At 40.2% G+C, this 16,087-nt stretch overlaps 1 protein-coding gene across 3 annotated transcripts in view; it reads left to right on the top strand.

The window, feature by feature from the left end:
• GPD2 (glycerol-3-phosphate dehydrogenase 2) overlaps window positions 1–14,933 on the top strand; it is a 61,739-nt gene extending 46,806 nt beyond the window's left edge. For all 3 annotated transcript variants that reach the window (XM_085304333.1, XM_085304334.1, XM_085304337.1), the window contains exons 10-17: window positions 2,521–2,655; window positions 2,897–3,072; window positions 3,612–3,743; window positions 4,279–4,437; window positions 7,685–7,797; window positions 7,883–7,961; window positions 8,058–8,156; window positions 11,624–14,933. In XM_085304333.1, the coding sequence (XP_085160459.1) occupies window positions 2,521–2,655; window positions 2,897–3,072; window positions 3,612–3,743; window positions 4,279–4,437; window positions 7,685–7,797; window positions 7,883–7,961; window positions 8,058–8,156; window positions 11,624–11,749 (1,019 nt within the window). In that variant the 3' untranslated portion in view covers window positions 11,750–14,933. The remainder of the gene's footprint in view (window positions 1–2,520; window positions 2,656–2,896; window positions 3,073–3,611; window positions 3,744–4,278; window positions 4,438–7,684; window positions 7,798–7,882; window positions 7,962–8,057; window positions 8,157–11,623) is intronic.
• Window positions 14,934–16,087: the final 1,154 nt, after the last annotated feature.

The following is a 16,087-nucleotide window of genomic DNA, read 5'->3' as shown; positions in this document are numbered from 1 at the left end:
GCAGGGTTTCAGTGCAAGTAAATGCTGCTTGTCTAAAGTTTTACGCAACTGTGATAACTAGTTCTTGCGCATCTGGATCTTGTGCATCTGGATATACCTGTACTGCTTGGACTGCTTAAATGGAAATCAGTCGATAGCAGAACATCTAGATTCCATATACCTTTCAACTAACTGACACTGTCTAAGCTGCACAGCCAAGTCTGGTCTTTCTGGGTTGCAAATGGCCTTTTTGTAGAAGTGGGACAGCTCAGTCATACATCAACACAAGTACATCAAACCATTCACTTACTCTCCTTGAAAGAAGAGTTGTTTTGACTTTTCCCGTTTCTTTGTGTCTGTTTTTCCAAGTACTTTGTTTTTAATATTTACTTTTCTTGAGCTGGTAAATATCTYGTAGTGCCAGTTTTCAGTTGGAGAGGGCAGTATAATAGGTAAAATAATTTATACATGTCATTTGATGATGGCTGTTCCGCTCAGTAGCTGAACCTGAACACTGGCTCATTTGTTGCAAGACACTGGCCCATTTGGATTCAGGGTGTTGGTTTAAAGATGAGAGACTTTGTATCTCATTGCTATGTCTTTGAGCCATTCAGTTTCTGTCATAGTGAGATTTTTAAATGGTTCTGTGAAAGCTGTTTTACTCTTAGATTTCTTTTGTAGTAGCAGCGTTAAAATAAATCTGAGAAGCACTCTTCTTGTCAGGAACATTACAGCATCTTCCACCCTAGATGTGGGAAGCTTACTATTCAGAGGTTTGAAATACTAGATTACTTGTTTATTCTTCCCTAAAGTGGGTAATTGATGGCTCTATTTTGTATAAAGTTAATAGTACATTTTCTAAAGACAGTTTTTAAGTTTCCTATGCAGAAGTCAATATAAATAACTGTGATAGGCCGGACAGGTAGCTTAGACTGAGTTAGACTGTGAGTAAGGCAGAAATTTTGTAAGGGATTTTACAGAAGTACATTATGAAGTATTTAATGCTCTAGAAGGAGACCTACCTAGGTGCACGCTGTTTTTCACATATGCAATTAGCAGTGTTTATAGATTGCCTGTTATTGAATTAACAGCTGTGCTGGCCATATCAACTCACTGCAGACCTGCCTTTTTGCTGCCAGAGACAGTGCCAGGGTTATCAACTTACACAGGCTTGGATGTGTTCCAACTGTTTAATTATAGTGTCACGCATGCTGCTTTTTCTAGTTTCATTAGTTTATAAACGTAATATGGTATCTTATTTCTGTGATTAACACTTCATTTTGGCAGGTTAAACATGCTGGCAGAGCACCATTGATTTCTGAAATCTATTTTGTGTTCTTTAGGGGATATTTTTACACCCTGTTATTGATTTTTTTCATTATCAGTTATTTGAAAGTTATAGTAAAAGATGTTCTGAAGGCTTCACTATAAAGCAAATTGGTCAATTTTTCTATTGTAAATTTAATAAGCAACAAAATTAAATTCATTAAATTCTCTATTGGTCCCATGTTTTATTTAAAATAAATAAATATCAACTTTCAGAGGCTAGAGTATCTTCCTACAACTGTYAAGGGCTTTCTGTTTTTATTGCTTGATGCCTTCAGATTTTATTCCTGTTACTCTACTGAAAAGTTAGGATTGGCTTTAGAGATAACAAACAAGAAGCAAAGGAAATAGCATCTGTGGGCCAGAGGTGGGAAAGCCTTTTGGTCAGGTTTATTGTAGAATGGGAAACAGTTTCTGAAGTACCATTAAGGATAGGAAGCCAGATCCCAAAAGAGGTATTTGTGTAGGGAAAAAGTGGACTTGTAGTGAGTTGTTTTTGAYAAGTCAGCTGGGCACTTTGGGGATTTTGTGCAGTTACAAGTGCTGGAGGTTTGACTGGAATTGGAGATTTGGTACAGGCTACTGGAACACTACTGATAAAAGCTCTTCTTGTGTGTATGTGTAATTACATTTCTAGTAAAGGCTGTGGATAAAGATCATTTTTCAAGAGGAAAATCCAGGAAAATAGCTTACTGTATTTAAAAAGAACTTTGAGGTCCTTAAAGCAAGGTGTTAGGCTCTTGCAGAACAAGCTTTATCTGAGATTCCAAAATGCAATATAATGACAGTTCTGTCAATAAAAGCAAACAAGGAGAAGCTTTGGTGCTAGAGTGGGGGTTGTTCTGGGGTCAGGGGTTTTTCTTGTTTTGTTTTTTTTGAGTTGATGAGCAAGTTTGAGTTTAATCTCATAGTGGATCAATTCTCAGACTATCTCCAGTCTGTCGAATTTTTATCCACAGTGTAAAATGGACCTCTCTCAGTGACTTCTCTGTTTTCAGGTAGAGAAAAGATATTATTGATGCGGATCAGGGCCATGCCATTTTTTACTTCTCTTCTCTCTTTTTGAGTTGCTCAGCCAACAAGCATGGTGTGGTGCAGTTCTTGTTTCACACTGAGAATCTACTTGTAGGTAATCCCACAAAGAATATAAGAGGAATATGAGGTAAACAGGAATTAGTTCCTAAAAATCTTTGGCTATTCTTTGGCTCTTGACAGTGAGAAGAGGAGACGTGCTGGCAGCATGGAGTGGCATTCGTCCTCTGGTCACGGACCCCAACTCTAAAGACACTCAGTCAATATGCCGCAATCATATTGTTTCTATCAGTGACAGTGGCCTTGTTACAATAGCAGGTACTGGAGGGTCATTTTAARTAAAGCTTTGCTGGGCTTCCCCAATGAATTGTACTCAAAACTTTAATGTTCTTACAGGGTAGTCCTTCACATTCCTGTACTTAATAATGATCTGTCAGTGGTAGCGTGACTGTCTTGTTTGGAGTAAGTCTAGTAAGAATAATGAGATAAAGTATGAAGCTGGCATGCACTATACATATTTCTCCTAATTTTCACAAATAAGTAAATGTGTTGCTCACAGGTGGGAAGTGGACAACCTACCGTGCCATGGCACAGGACACTATCGATGCTGCTATTCAGTCTCATGGTCTCAATGCGGGTTCCAGTAGGACTGTTGGATTGCAACTGGAAGGGGCTGAGTACTGGAGTCCTACTCTCTACATTAGGTTAGTCCAAGACTATGGACTTGAAAGTGAGGTGAGTTGTTGATCTTTCTGTTCATGCTCTGAGGCTTCTGTGTTGGAGTGTGTTTCTTTGTTTTTCTTTTTTCCCTCCRTTTACTCTACTACCAGAATAACTTGTACAAATAGCTGTTAAATCAGATAAGACCTGGCCAGGGAAAGGATAGTTTAAGAAATAAGTTCTAGTAATTATGCTTTTCTCAGACATTGTATGCCATTTTTTCCTTCTCTTCATAATCTTAAAGTTGTTTCCAGCTTCTAAACGCATATGACAAGCCAGGGTCTCTTGCCCTTCAAGCCCAAGCAAATCTATGCTTCAGATGTGATCACAACATAGTAGAAGAGAGYTGAAGCATCATTAGTCACGTTGACACATTTGTAGTAGTGTTAGTGCTGGTCTAAGCATTCACAACACAAGTAGTTTCCTCCCACACAATCAAAACCTAATATCCTCCTCACCCTATTTGTTATCGGTGATGAGACAATTGACAAGAAAAACTTGCATATATTTGGCACGCTTTTGAAAGAATACTGTGTTTGCTTTCAATTCTATAGGTGGCTCAGCATCTAGCTTCTACATATGGTGACAAGGCTTTTGAGGTGGCAAAAATAGCCCAAGTTACAGGAAAGAGATGGCCTATTGTTGGGAAACGTCTTGTATCTGAATTTCCTTATATTGAAGCTGAGGTATGTGGAAAAGCTACATAGTGCTCTTTAATTGCTTTTTCAGAAAAGAAGCAGGTTCTAGATTAGTTTGTCTCTCTGTAAAACCTCTTCAAAAGTACTTTCCTTTGAGGTCTGATTCTGGGATGTTAAAAAATACGTATGAAGTTCTGTAAAATGCGATAGAAATTCTGATTTCTTCTTTATCCTGTTTTGTTTTTTCCCCTTCAAGGACATGCGTGCACACGCATGYGTGCATACACAGCCATGTTTGATCCCAGATGCATTTTTTAAAATGCTCTAACGAGAAAGGAGTTTGCCTAATATTTCTCTTGGTGGCATATATGTAGAGCAGCATACAGCTAGTTTTTTTATTTCGTTAGTTTAACCAGTGATGCAATTTGTGATGCTAAAAATCATTTCCAGGTAATGTTCCTGTTTACTTTTTCATCCCATTTGCCATTGCCTTCTGTTGTTTTACCTTCCTATGAAATAACTCATTACAATGCTCAACTGTTATTAAAAATTTTTGTTTTTTTTTAATCTTCTACTGTTCTAGGTTGTATATGGTGTAAAAGAGTATGCACGTACTGCAGTGGATATGATTTCCCGCCGTACGCGCTTGGCCTTCCTGAATGTGCAGGCTGCTGAGGAAGCTTTGCCAAGAATTGTAGATATAATGGGGAAAGAACTTAACTGGAGTGAGCAGAAAAAAAAGGTACAAAGGGCATTTTTCATCTGAAACTGTTTTGTTTCTCTTAAGTAGTTTCCGTGTTAACAATCTAAATCAGTTGAATGGAAAACTTCAAATGATGCTTTCTTCCTGCAAGAATAATTCCCTTGGCATATTTCAGWATGAAAGACTTTATCAGAATAGCTATCAACTGAATTTATGTTGGCTGGGGGTGGATGGGGGAAGTGAAGATCTGTATCCTGGTGTTCCCTAATTTAAAAAATGAAAGCAAACCTGGCATTATTAGCTTATTCTTGTTCAGATATTTTTTTCACAGTAACATTTTTCAACAGGCCCGTCTTGGAAAAGAAGGAGAATCTTAAATTTTTCATGTGTCACTTCTTCCTTCCAATTTGCCCTTGTGGCCCAGAGGGCCAACAGCATCCCGGGGTGCATCAGGAAGAGTGTTGCCGGCAGGTCGAGGGAGGTGATCCTGCCCCTCTACTCAGCCCTGGGGTACTGGGGTACCTCATCTCGGGTACTGTGTCCGATTTTGGGTTCTCCAGTATGAGAGAGACATGGAGCTACTGGAGAGAGTCCAGMGTAGGGCTACAAAGATGATCAGAGGGCTGGAGCACCTGCCCCATGAGGAACGGCTGCGAGAGCTGGGCCTCTTCAGCCTGGGGAGGAGAAGACTGAGGGGGGATCTGATCAGTGTGTACAAGTACCTGAAGGGAGGGTGTCAAGGGGAYGGGGACAAACTCTTTTCAGTGGTGCCCAGCCAACAGGACAATGGGTACTGGGCACAAACTGAACCATAGGAAGTTCCATCTGAATATGAGGAAGAACTTCTTCCCTGTGAGAGTGACAGAGCCCTGGAACAGGTTGCCCAGAGTAGTTGTGGAGTCTCCTTTTCTGGAAATATTCAAAGCCTGCCTGGATACGGTCCTGTGCAACATGCTCTAGGTGACCCTGTTTGAGCAGAGACTTGGACTAGATGATCTCTTCAGGTTCCTTCCAAGCTCAGCTATTCTGTCTGCTGTGTCCTTTGTAAAGTGATGCTACAATTCTTTTGCCTAAACTGTAGAGTCAGTCCTAACTTCCTGTTCCCCCAGTGGCTTTGTGCTCAAATAAACAGTGTGGGACTCATCCTGTTTTAGTTACAGTGTTGGTAGTGTAGCCAGCTATATCTAAGCTAATCTCTGTACACCTCCTCTGTAGTTGAGTTTGATCAGATGACTCATCCTAGATGAAAGCATCTGCTTTGATGCATTGAGTTGAATCCTACACGCACATTTAGATCTCCACAAACTGTCTGGAGAACTTTGGGAAACTACCTTAGATGTAGATACCCTGTTTACTGAAACGAATCCTATCACTTCTGACTTACCGCATAATTTGCCGATCATCCTGTCTTTCTGTTTTTATCACAAAAGATGAATGTCCAGAATATTAAAGACTGCACTTTCAATGTCATATAGAGTATAGTGGAAGAAAGAAAGTACAGCAAGTGCTGTATCTAAGTGGGATGTGTGGATTGCAACTTCTTTTGCTCCGTTAAAGTAGACGGGGCCTATGAATGCTCACATAATTCTTCCACTCCGAAAGGAATAGAAAGTTTCCCTTTGCTCGTTTATGATACCTTTTAGCCAATTAGTCTTTTCATTAAGATTCTGAAGGGAGCTCGTCTGAATACTGCCAGGCAGAGGACCTGCAGTGACCTGAAGCCTCCCTAGAGGAATGCATAAAGAGAAGGATACCGTCATGTCAGTTGTCAGCTTCCAGTTGTGAGCTATGTTGCTTTGTGTGTCTCTGTTGAGCAACCTCACAGTCAGAGGTGTTTGACCAAAATTAGAGAGGTGTTTTGCCCTCACGCAATGCAGCTTGCTCATGTACTAATTTATCGTGTTAGACAAAGCTATGTCAATCCTTCCATAATGATAATTAGAAAATGTGAAGTTTCCAAAGTTTAAAAAAAAAGAAAAAATTTTGAAACCAGTGTGATGATACAGTTGCATAGGCAGCCCTAACTGTTGTGGRGTTGGGCAGCACTTCTCACAGTAGGCTGTAGCAAAGAAAACCGACAGGTGCTGCAAGTCCCTGTGTGGCTTACAGAGCAGCTCATGCAGGAACCCTAATGCCAGCAAGGCCCTGTCTCTCTGGTGCGTTCCCTGTGTATCCCCAGGGCAGTCTTCTGGAAAAATCTTGGGTTTGGATGAGGCTAAATACCCCCTTCGCCCCTGATACTGAGTGTTGTTTCTATAACCAGACTTGGGCCATCTTGAAATGCTGCATTTTTACTATGATTCTGTGGGTGGCTTTAAAAAATATTTTTACTTCTTTTTCTTACAACTTGAGTTACAAGGCAATTCCATGCATATTTGGAATGTATTTCTTGATTTTAGCTATGATAGGACTGTTAAATCTAAGTCTTTTTGATATGGGACTTCAAAGCTAATTGAATGCTTATGTTGAAATACGTGAGGGTAGTCCTGAATAGCTTAGGTGGTGTCCTAATATGCCTAAAAGAACAAGTCTTTTGCTAGTTAAGGTCTTCAGCTTAATGTGGGGGGGGGGGGTGTGTGTATGCACCTAGGAATTTCTTATTGTTAGTGCAGCTATTACTCAGTATACTCATACTTTTTTGTAATCTGGTGTGAACTTCTCATGCTGATGATTTTTGTAGCAGATGCTTGTGCCTCTCTTAGAGCAGTGTTTGTACATATAGCTGTAGAAAAGAACTGTGCGCTCTACAGTACATTATGTATTGGAGAGCTTTATCATTTTTTAATACTGGCCACAGAGGAGCTTGCACTGAACTCTCCAGTAGTAACTTAATTTTACTACTGTGAAAAATGCAGTTTAAAGCATCAAGAACYTGCCCAGTGTTGATTCTCCTGATTTTTGCTGATTTGAGATAGTTAAGAGAAACATYGTGCTAAGGTACCAGCTATCAATTAAATGATATTTCATAGATACGGTGGTTCTTGATATGAGTACAAACAGCGTGTGTGACTGAAGTCATGATAGGATCCTAAATGTGTTTACACAGTACATGTGTCCTAATGCAATTTTCAAGTCTAGTAAAGACTTCTACSTTTCTTCAAGACTAAAAAGACTAAAAAATTTATGTAACTATTTTTTAGATACTTTTCAGCTACCATCTGCTTAGTTTTTGGACCTCATATAAATTTTAGTTAGGTGGAAGGAACTAATAAAATACTACATTAAAAATAATTATTTAAACTTGTTATTCCTCAGAAACAGAGACAGTTTTTCTTTCCTGATGTAGGAAGAACTTGAAGCTGCTAAGAAGTTTCTATATTATGAAATGGGCTACAAAGTTAAATCTGATCAATTAACAGACAGCTCTGAAATCAGTCTAGTGCCTTCAGATATTGAAAGGTAAGTAAAGCAGAAGCAGACTTCCCTGTGGTGTTAGGAATTAATTCCTGTCAGATTTTTTGCACTGATAATCCTTAACTTGCAGATACAAGAAGCGATTTCATATGTTTGACAAGGACAAGAAAGGGTTTATTACYATACTGGATGTCCAACGTGTCTTGGAGGTAACATTTTCTTATGTTCTTTTATTTTTCCTTTTTAAAGCTCTCAGCTAAATTGCAGTGTGCTGAATAATCCAGTGAGATTTTTTTTTTATCTAGAGCATCAGTGTTCAGATTGATGAAAATGCACTTCATGATATTCTAAATGAAGTAGATCTGAACAAAAACGGACAGGTTGAGCTCAATGAGTTTTTGCAGGTAGGTGCTTCTTTGTAATGAGAGCAGTAGCTTGAATGAACAAAGGCATGGACATGGGTTTATTTATTCCCTCCCCCCCGTCCCTGCTTTTGCTGAAGGGTGGGTTGGAGAAGAGGGGAGTGACACTTGGGTAGTCTTAATGCTGTTTGCCAGATCATGAGACAAAAGTGACTGACAGGCAGCCATCCTTGAGCAACTTTGAAACACAAGGATTTTTCCTGTGCAGACATCAGTCTTACAAGACCCAAAGAATAGGCCCTGTTTGGAAAATCTACCTGAATTTGACTTTCTAATGTAGAAATGTTGTTTAAGTCAAGTCAAAATGAGGCAATTGCCTATTTAAAGATGTATYGCACAGTTACGTACATTGACGTTTATGTGAGCCTAATAAGTGGTTAAAATATTCAAAATAGTTAAGTAAGTAMTAGAGAATGAGGAAATACAAGTTTGTTGTTGAAGCTTATCTAGTCTGTGTTATCCTATTTTAACYTCTGGATTAACTAAAAGTACCTCAGTTTGTGTGAAAGATAGTACATTAGCAACCCATACGTCTTCTGTTTGCAAGGCTTTAAAACAAAAAAATCAAAGGTGCTACTAAAATGTGTGTTTGCTCAGCTCCCCTTACATGAGSAGTTTGTTGCCAGCCAGTTTTGTTTTTGTAGAGTCTTTTTTGGTCAGGTATTTCAAGTGACTGCCATGTCTTTCCTGCATGGTGGCAATGATGAATGCCGAACATGAGATAAATTAATGCTGGGGATTTTGGTCAATGTCAGCCCTTTCTTCACTGTGTCAAGTTAAACAAACAAGATCAAGGCAGAGGAAATGGTAATTGTCTCTCTTGAGATGAGCTGTAGATAAGAGCATTGTTGAATCTAAATGCAGAAAATTTTCACAGGTTGTGTCCAGCATTACAAAAAAGGAGTATTTATTTGCCTAAAATGCAGTGGTTTAGCTGTGTGAGTAAAATGCATTTTAAAAAAAGGGTAGGGGGAGAGCAAGAGGGAGAAACAMTGGCTTTGGGAGCTTATGCTTATGAATTTAAATAAGAAAATCACAGGTGGTTTTCTGGCTATGTCCCTTTGCATATGAAAACTTTAATTGGAAAAAGAACCATTTACTGTAATGGCTGTGTTGAACTCTAATTTGGTTAGTTTGGATACACTGTGGTTAAGAAYTCAAAGCTACTACAAATTATGCCTGCTGCATGTTTTTGGTGGGTTTCTAGGTTTTGTTTTACTCTGAATTGTCTCATTAGAGACAGGAATATTTCTAAAATATAAATGACAAATTGCTACTTTGCTATTTTCAGTGTTTACACTTTTAAAAAATTTTGTAACTCACTGGCCAGTAGCTTCTCCTATGCATTTCACGATGTAATATGCATATTTAAAACTACTGATGCACTGCAATAACTGGATCGTTTGTGCATATGCATTTTCTTCCTATGGAAGTAGACAGCAGCACACAGGGAGCTGCTGTGCAGCCAAGTGTTAAGTAGGAAGTGTGGTAATAAAATTAACAGGAGGTTGCCATGGAAGGAACAAAATACATTAAATGTTTGTTTAATTTTTTTAATGGATCTGTTAAGTCAGTTCCCAATACTTTTGTGTTTGCTTTCTGAAAACTTTCAAGTAATTACATTTTACCGTCAGAATGCTTGTGGAAAGCTGTGTGCAAATATTTGTGGACGTTTATATTAGAATATAGGAACATGTTGTACCAGGGTGGGGAGCAGAGCAATGCCAAGTGGTTTCATTCAACCAATTGCAGATTGCCAGTGCAACTAAAATAATGGTCTTGCAGGAGCTGTTCTCAGCAGAGAGACTAACCCTTACAGGTGTTTCACAAATAGAAAATGAGCTGAATCAATCAGTGTTTATCACAAACAAGTCATTCTGATTTTAAGTTTGAGCAATTTTTCCGCAGGTATTAATATTGTACAAAGCAGCCCCGGTCTCTTGCTTTGTATGTAGTATTTCTACAGCTCAGCAGAAGAACTCTTCTGCATCTGATCGTCAGTCTGTTGCATCAGTCTGTTACTCAGGTGGTGCAACCTTGCAGCGTTTCCGCGCTGGGAGCGATGCAGAGTTTTAACAGTGCTTGTGCGTCAGTGAAAGTCTTAAGGGGTGATTATTTTTGCTTAAGGCTTATTTACAGGAGCCTTGTGCTGCCATTGTTTCTGCTCCGGAAAAAGAGGGAAACATTTGAAACCAGTACGTAGAAGTAAAAGAAGTCTGTTACATCGGGAGGAGACCTTTTTGCAGTGCCGTGTTTCCTTTGGGATTCTGGCAGATCTGCGCATCAAACTCGCGTTTTTGCGTGGCCGAGCAGAAGGCTCAGCCAGCTGGGCGGGGGTGGCGGGACCCGCGGGCGTCCGGCCCGCTCGGTTCGGCACGAGCTGCAGCCCCTGCCGAAGAGCTAAGCGAGACACGGGGCTGGCGGTGGGGCAGGTTGCGGAGCAGAGCGGGGGGAAGCGGTGGCAACGCCTGTCCTCGTAGAGCCCCGGTGCTTGTCAGCGGGCGTCACTGGGCCGTGGGGAGGGAGACGAGGGCGAAGGCCGGGTCCGCGCGCTGGGAGACGGTACCGGGCCCCGTCCTGTGCCCTGCCCCTCCCAGGCAGTCATCTCCAGACAACACCCTACAGAAGGGCAGAAACCTGGAGGATTCTTAGCGCTCAATGGGAGTAAGAAATTGCATTTTTTTAAAGTGCTGATTGCTTTCCATATTAGTCTTTTACAAGCTGACTGCGTGTAATTTCAGGTCTAATGCTCATTTTATCCATGGGATAAAGAAGAATTTAGCTAAAATCTTAGCAGTCGTCTGTGTTCATTAAGGTAGAGCTGAGTCCAGTTTCAAGGACTTAAAGGCAAATTAGTTTTTAAAGTCTATAAAGGAATTTGGATTTGAAAGAATAGTGGAAGTCAAGTACACGCTCTCTACACYGCAGGGCAGTTGAATGAAAAAGGCTATAGCCAGGGTCGTTGGTAAATTGGGAAGCATGTTCTCCTTACTCTGTCTAGCTACTTTCAGATCATTTAAAAAAAACCCAAAAAACAAACTAGGAGTAGATGGGGTATCCTACTTTATTAACTGATGTTGAAGCCCAGTGTTGGTGGCTGCCTGCACCGTTGCTTCCCAGTCGGTCATATTTGATACTTTTCCTGCCGCCTGTGCCTGGGCAAGTCGCGTGCGGATGTTGCCGGAGAGCAYGGAGGAGCTCGCGAGGACGTCGCTCCCTGGAGCTGCTGGTTCCTGCCGCCGGCAGCGCGCCGGCRGGACAGCTGGGGGGTCCCTGGCAGCGCGGGTTTGTGCGCTGCCGCTTGGCCCCGGGGCCCCTGCGGACGCCGCGCGGAGGGACCGCTGCCGGTMGCGGCCGTCCTGCCGTCCGCCCCGCGAAGGGCTGCTGCTTCTGCCGTGTGCTCTCTCTCGCAAGTGCGTTAACAGTGCTGCAAACGTTGTTTCTTTAAGCTCATGAGCGCGATTCAGAAGGGCCGCGTCTCCGGGAGCCGCCTGGCTGTCCTCATGAAGACTGCCGAAGAGAACCTGGGTCGGAGGGCGGTGATTCCCGTGGACCGGAGCGGCGGCGGACTGTGAGTCTGAGCAGCCCGCGGGCGGCTGCCGCRGCCGCCTCCCGGGGCGCAAACACATTCCAGTGCTTCCCACCGGCTCTGCTCGTCCGGGGTGACTTGTGTCTGTCCGTCAGCGTAGCCCTTACAGAAAATATGTTGGTGCATTTGTTTTCCTTATTAATGGTTTTCTGTACAGTTCCTAATACTCCTCCCAGTACGTGGCCTTCTGGAGTGGGTCCGCTTTAGACGCGGTTCGTTAGCGAGGGTTCGGGAATACGGCCTGGGAAGGTTCGCGGGCCGGGAACGTGCAGCCTTGTTCACTAACTTGTCCATCACCTTTACCTTCAAAGAAAACGATGGTTAGGAGGCAAATCCCCACTTTAGAGAGCGCTGCATGGAATTCTGCAAACGTGCAAAACCGACTGTTTGAAAGCTGCTGATCTGCCCTCCTCGGAAAAGAGCAAGAGGGAAAGCTGATGTTCTGGAGTTCTGGGTAGTATCACAAGGCACACAAAAACCCGAAAACCTCCTCAGGTAACTGTTATGCTGAGGAGTTGTCATGACTATTTACAGAACCTTCCAGGGTGGTTCCTTTTGCTCTTTCCAGTGCTGTATTTCAGTGGTATCGATACTTGGCTAGACAAAAATAGCAGCAGTATGAAGCTGGAAAACTACAAGACTAGACAGAATCCTGCTTTATCACCCATAACTTACAATTTTGATGTTAAAGGGGGAGCGGGAGGAGAACTTTCCTTTCTCCTGTGTGTGTGAAAATAAGCTTCCTTTAATAAATTACATTGTCTAGCAAGTGATGGTTTATGCTCTGAGGTGTTCTGCACTGTTTCCAATTTTGGACAAGTACTAGTGATACGTAAAATATGACAGTTTTTGATAGTATAACAATCTTAATTTATTTACAAAATTCTCAAATACAAAGTGAAATAGTGAAATTTATTTTGTGTTCCAGTAGTTTTTTGTAGAAAAGTGAAAGGGCTATTTTTCAGCAGATGAATATAAAGATAAAAAGAAAAAAAAAAAAAAAAAAACTAAGACCACTAATTTGAGCTGTTTTCAACAATGTTACGTCTGAATATTTGCCTTTGTTTTGTTAAATCGGCTAGGATCAAGATCAGATGGAAGATTTCTGCTAATATAGAGCAACAAAGGGAAAGGAAAAAACAATGTGATTAATGAATTTCTCATTCTTTTGTATTCTTTGAGTATAAATACCATTTTACATTTCAAACCTGAAGCCTCAGCAATAAGGTGAGAGAATTTCTACTTGTATAAAATCTGATGAATTTTAACTGATGTCACCTCTTTCACTGATGGGGTAGAGCAGTACAGTAATGCACAGCAAGGATTACCTTCAAATTTTTAAAGGGAAAATATATGCATACACAAAATAGCAGTGCTGAGGAATATCGGTATGTTGTATGATACTAATAAGTACAGATCTTTTGGGGGCTGGGGCAACAGTCTTTTAAACAAAACAAACAACATTTGAAAAACAGTCRAGCTCTAAAAACGGGAGTAGGTAAGCCTCATTTACAATTCTGTAAACAGAATCTATTCTAATCTCTCTATTTCTCTCAGTCCAGACAGCTAGTAAGATCTTCAGCAGAGAGGGCAGGCAGTCCTTAAGAAATCTCAGGTAAAATGCCTTTCAAGTGGTTTTGTTTGCTAGGGTGTGTGTGTGTTGTTGTGTTTTGTTTTTTATTAATTTGCCTTGTGCTGAAAGGCCGCTCATGCTAGGAGGATCCGACTTCCCTTGCTTTGAGTCCGGTGCACGTTAGGCACCGCCTATTTGAATGAGGCTTTGCACACACTTGACAATGTAGGGATTTATTTTATGAACAAAAGGAGTTCGTTTCTGTGGTCCTATTAACTTCTCCTTTTGAAACATATTCCAGTATTTTCAGATAAAGTATCTAAATGTTTGGCACAGGTTCACACTTCAAAAACCCTCTGCAAATAAAAGTAAAGAACACAAAACCAGACTCTACACTTATTACAGAATTGGAGGGAAATGAATGTACAATGCACAGGTTATTTTGGTTCAGTGAGCAAGGTAAGGGGGGAGGAGCGTTAAGATTCTGTTATTAATAATTCAAAAAAAAAAAAAAAAGGGCGACATGGAAGCTTTTCCAGGCCAAGGAAAGAAAACACTTGTATTTAATATGTTTGGTATGGTTTAAAAGAAAAAAGAAAAATTGTCCTTCACTCCTCTGTAAACAGCACTGTTAATGCAAGTTTCTCTGTAAAGCCAGTATTTTCTGCTTTGTACACGGTGTGCTCTTTGTGTGTCGGGGGGGATGTTGCTGCTGTGTGTGGTTGTGTGTTTTTTTTTYYKKKKKKWWKKTTTTTTTTTTTTTTTTGGTAGTGGTGCATACGGAATGTGATGCTGGGATTTTTTTGGTTATGTGTATGTCCTCTGGAATGGATTTGCCTTGTGTCTTCAGCACTTTACGGTTCTCTGCTTTTCTTTTCTCTCTCTCTCTCTCTCTCTCTTTTTTTTTTTTGTTATGGCAGCAAGATCTTGTTTAACTACTTTGTATAGAAAGAGAATATTGCATATGTTAGTTAAAACAGTTAAATCCATATGTGAAAAAAAATCAGAGCTACTTATTTAATCACCCTACATTTGTTTTCTAAAAAGTTTATTTTTCTTTTTTTTCCATGTGAGTGTACTGTTAAGTCTGTTGTAAAATATGACTGTCCTACATTTACTGATCCTACATGGAAAAATATTATTGCAATTTTGAGGTGGGAGTTGAGATTTTTGGAGGTGTAGGGGGGTTTTTAATCATCTGTAGCCTACTAGTGGTGTGGGGTGTGTGTATGTACACACTGCATGTTCTTACACATGTGGCACTTACGTATTTTGTTAGGTTATTGTTCTAGATTGAATTGTTAAATGCTGTGTTTGAGGCTTGTCATTTTTATAACTGTCTAGGTGTTTTACTGCTGCTATTTATTACTTTTGATATACAGAAAGAGCTGCATGCATTTTTAGAGCAATAAGAGGATGTATTTAATGTGCCTTGTTTTTAACTGAATAAGAGGCAAAAGCATGAATCAATAAAACTGATTAAAAATGGTTCATTCACTGGCACCTTGGTGTTACGATGGTTACAGAAATAACTTTGGTTAGCTTTGAAAAAGTTTAAAATAAAGGTGCAAAATAAATGCTTTTTAATAAGACGTGACATATTTTTGTCTATATGTTGCCATTTCAGTTCAGAATTTAGCAATTCATGGTTTAAGAGTGAAAATGAGGAGTTAATACAGTATTTAACATTCTCGGGAAGCACAAGCTGTATGCTTTCCCTGGTGACATACGGGGGAAGGTATTCTGTACTGCAGTCTCATACTAAAATTACAACCAGCCTATTGTGATGGGTATTTTTTTTTCTCCCAACAAAATCCAGGCCAAGTGTTCCTTTGCACACTGATGAATTTTATCATAACTAAAATCAATAGAAATGAATGGAAAAGATTACATAATCCATTTTGATCATTTTACATGTCAAGTTAGTCCAGGGTTGCCATGTGTTGATTAATGTTCTGACAGAAAAAATGCTATATATTTTCATTGTCAGTAAATCAGTAAAGCTGTTATCAGTTTTAACACAAATTTTATAATCTCCATATTATTTTATAGGTTTTAATTTACATGTGTAATAGGGATACTCCACAACTGCAGTTTAGCTTTGCTGAATACAGAGGTTGTGTATGTGCAGCCAGAGTAACTCCCCTCCTTGTATCCCACACACAGGGAAATAAACAGGACTGATACCTCCAGAGTATAATTACAAAGATTATGAATTTTATATAATCTGTGGTGTGTAAGTAATATGTCAGGAAACATTTGCTGTAATCATTTCTGTCTCAAATATTTTGCAGCACTAAAATTGCCTTGGGGCGTGATCCTGAATTTGTTACTCGAGACAAAACTCCCATTGAAATAACTAGTTTTTCCAGAACGGTATTTTGGGACTGGGTTCCCTTGCTTTGTATGATTTCTTCATTGAATGCTAGGAATTCAGATTTATTGCAACTTATGTTCACTTGCTCACTGTGGCCTGTTTAGAAATATGATTTGGAATATCATAGCAACATTAATATTTAAGGATTGATGCTTGAACTGGGTGGTTCCCATGTCAAATATGAACTGATTGCATCTGTTGAAGAGGGAAAGCAGCCTTCARCAAGGATGAATCTTTGCTCCTAAATAAGCATTGTTTTTTTCCTTATTGAAATGAAAGGTCGGTCTTATTTTTAGGTGTGTTCTCTCTCAAGGTTTTAGTCGTCCTTCCCTTAATTCCTCCCCTGCCCAAGCTGTGAATGTGTGCATCCTGAT

The sequence above is a fragment of the Rhea americana genome, unplaced genomic scaffold (genome assembly GCF_003343005.1).
Source record: "Rhea americana isolate MKP2758 unplaced genomic scaffold, rheAme1 scaffold_206, whole genome shotgun sequence".
Taxonomy (NCBI): domain Eukaryota; kingdom Metazoa; phylum Chordata; class Aves; order Rheiformes; family Rheidae; genus Rhea; species Rhea americana.
The sequence above is the reverse complement of the archived record's forward strand: the minus strand, read 5'-3'. Positions and strand labels throughout refer to the sequence as shown.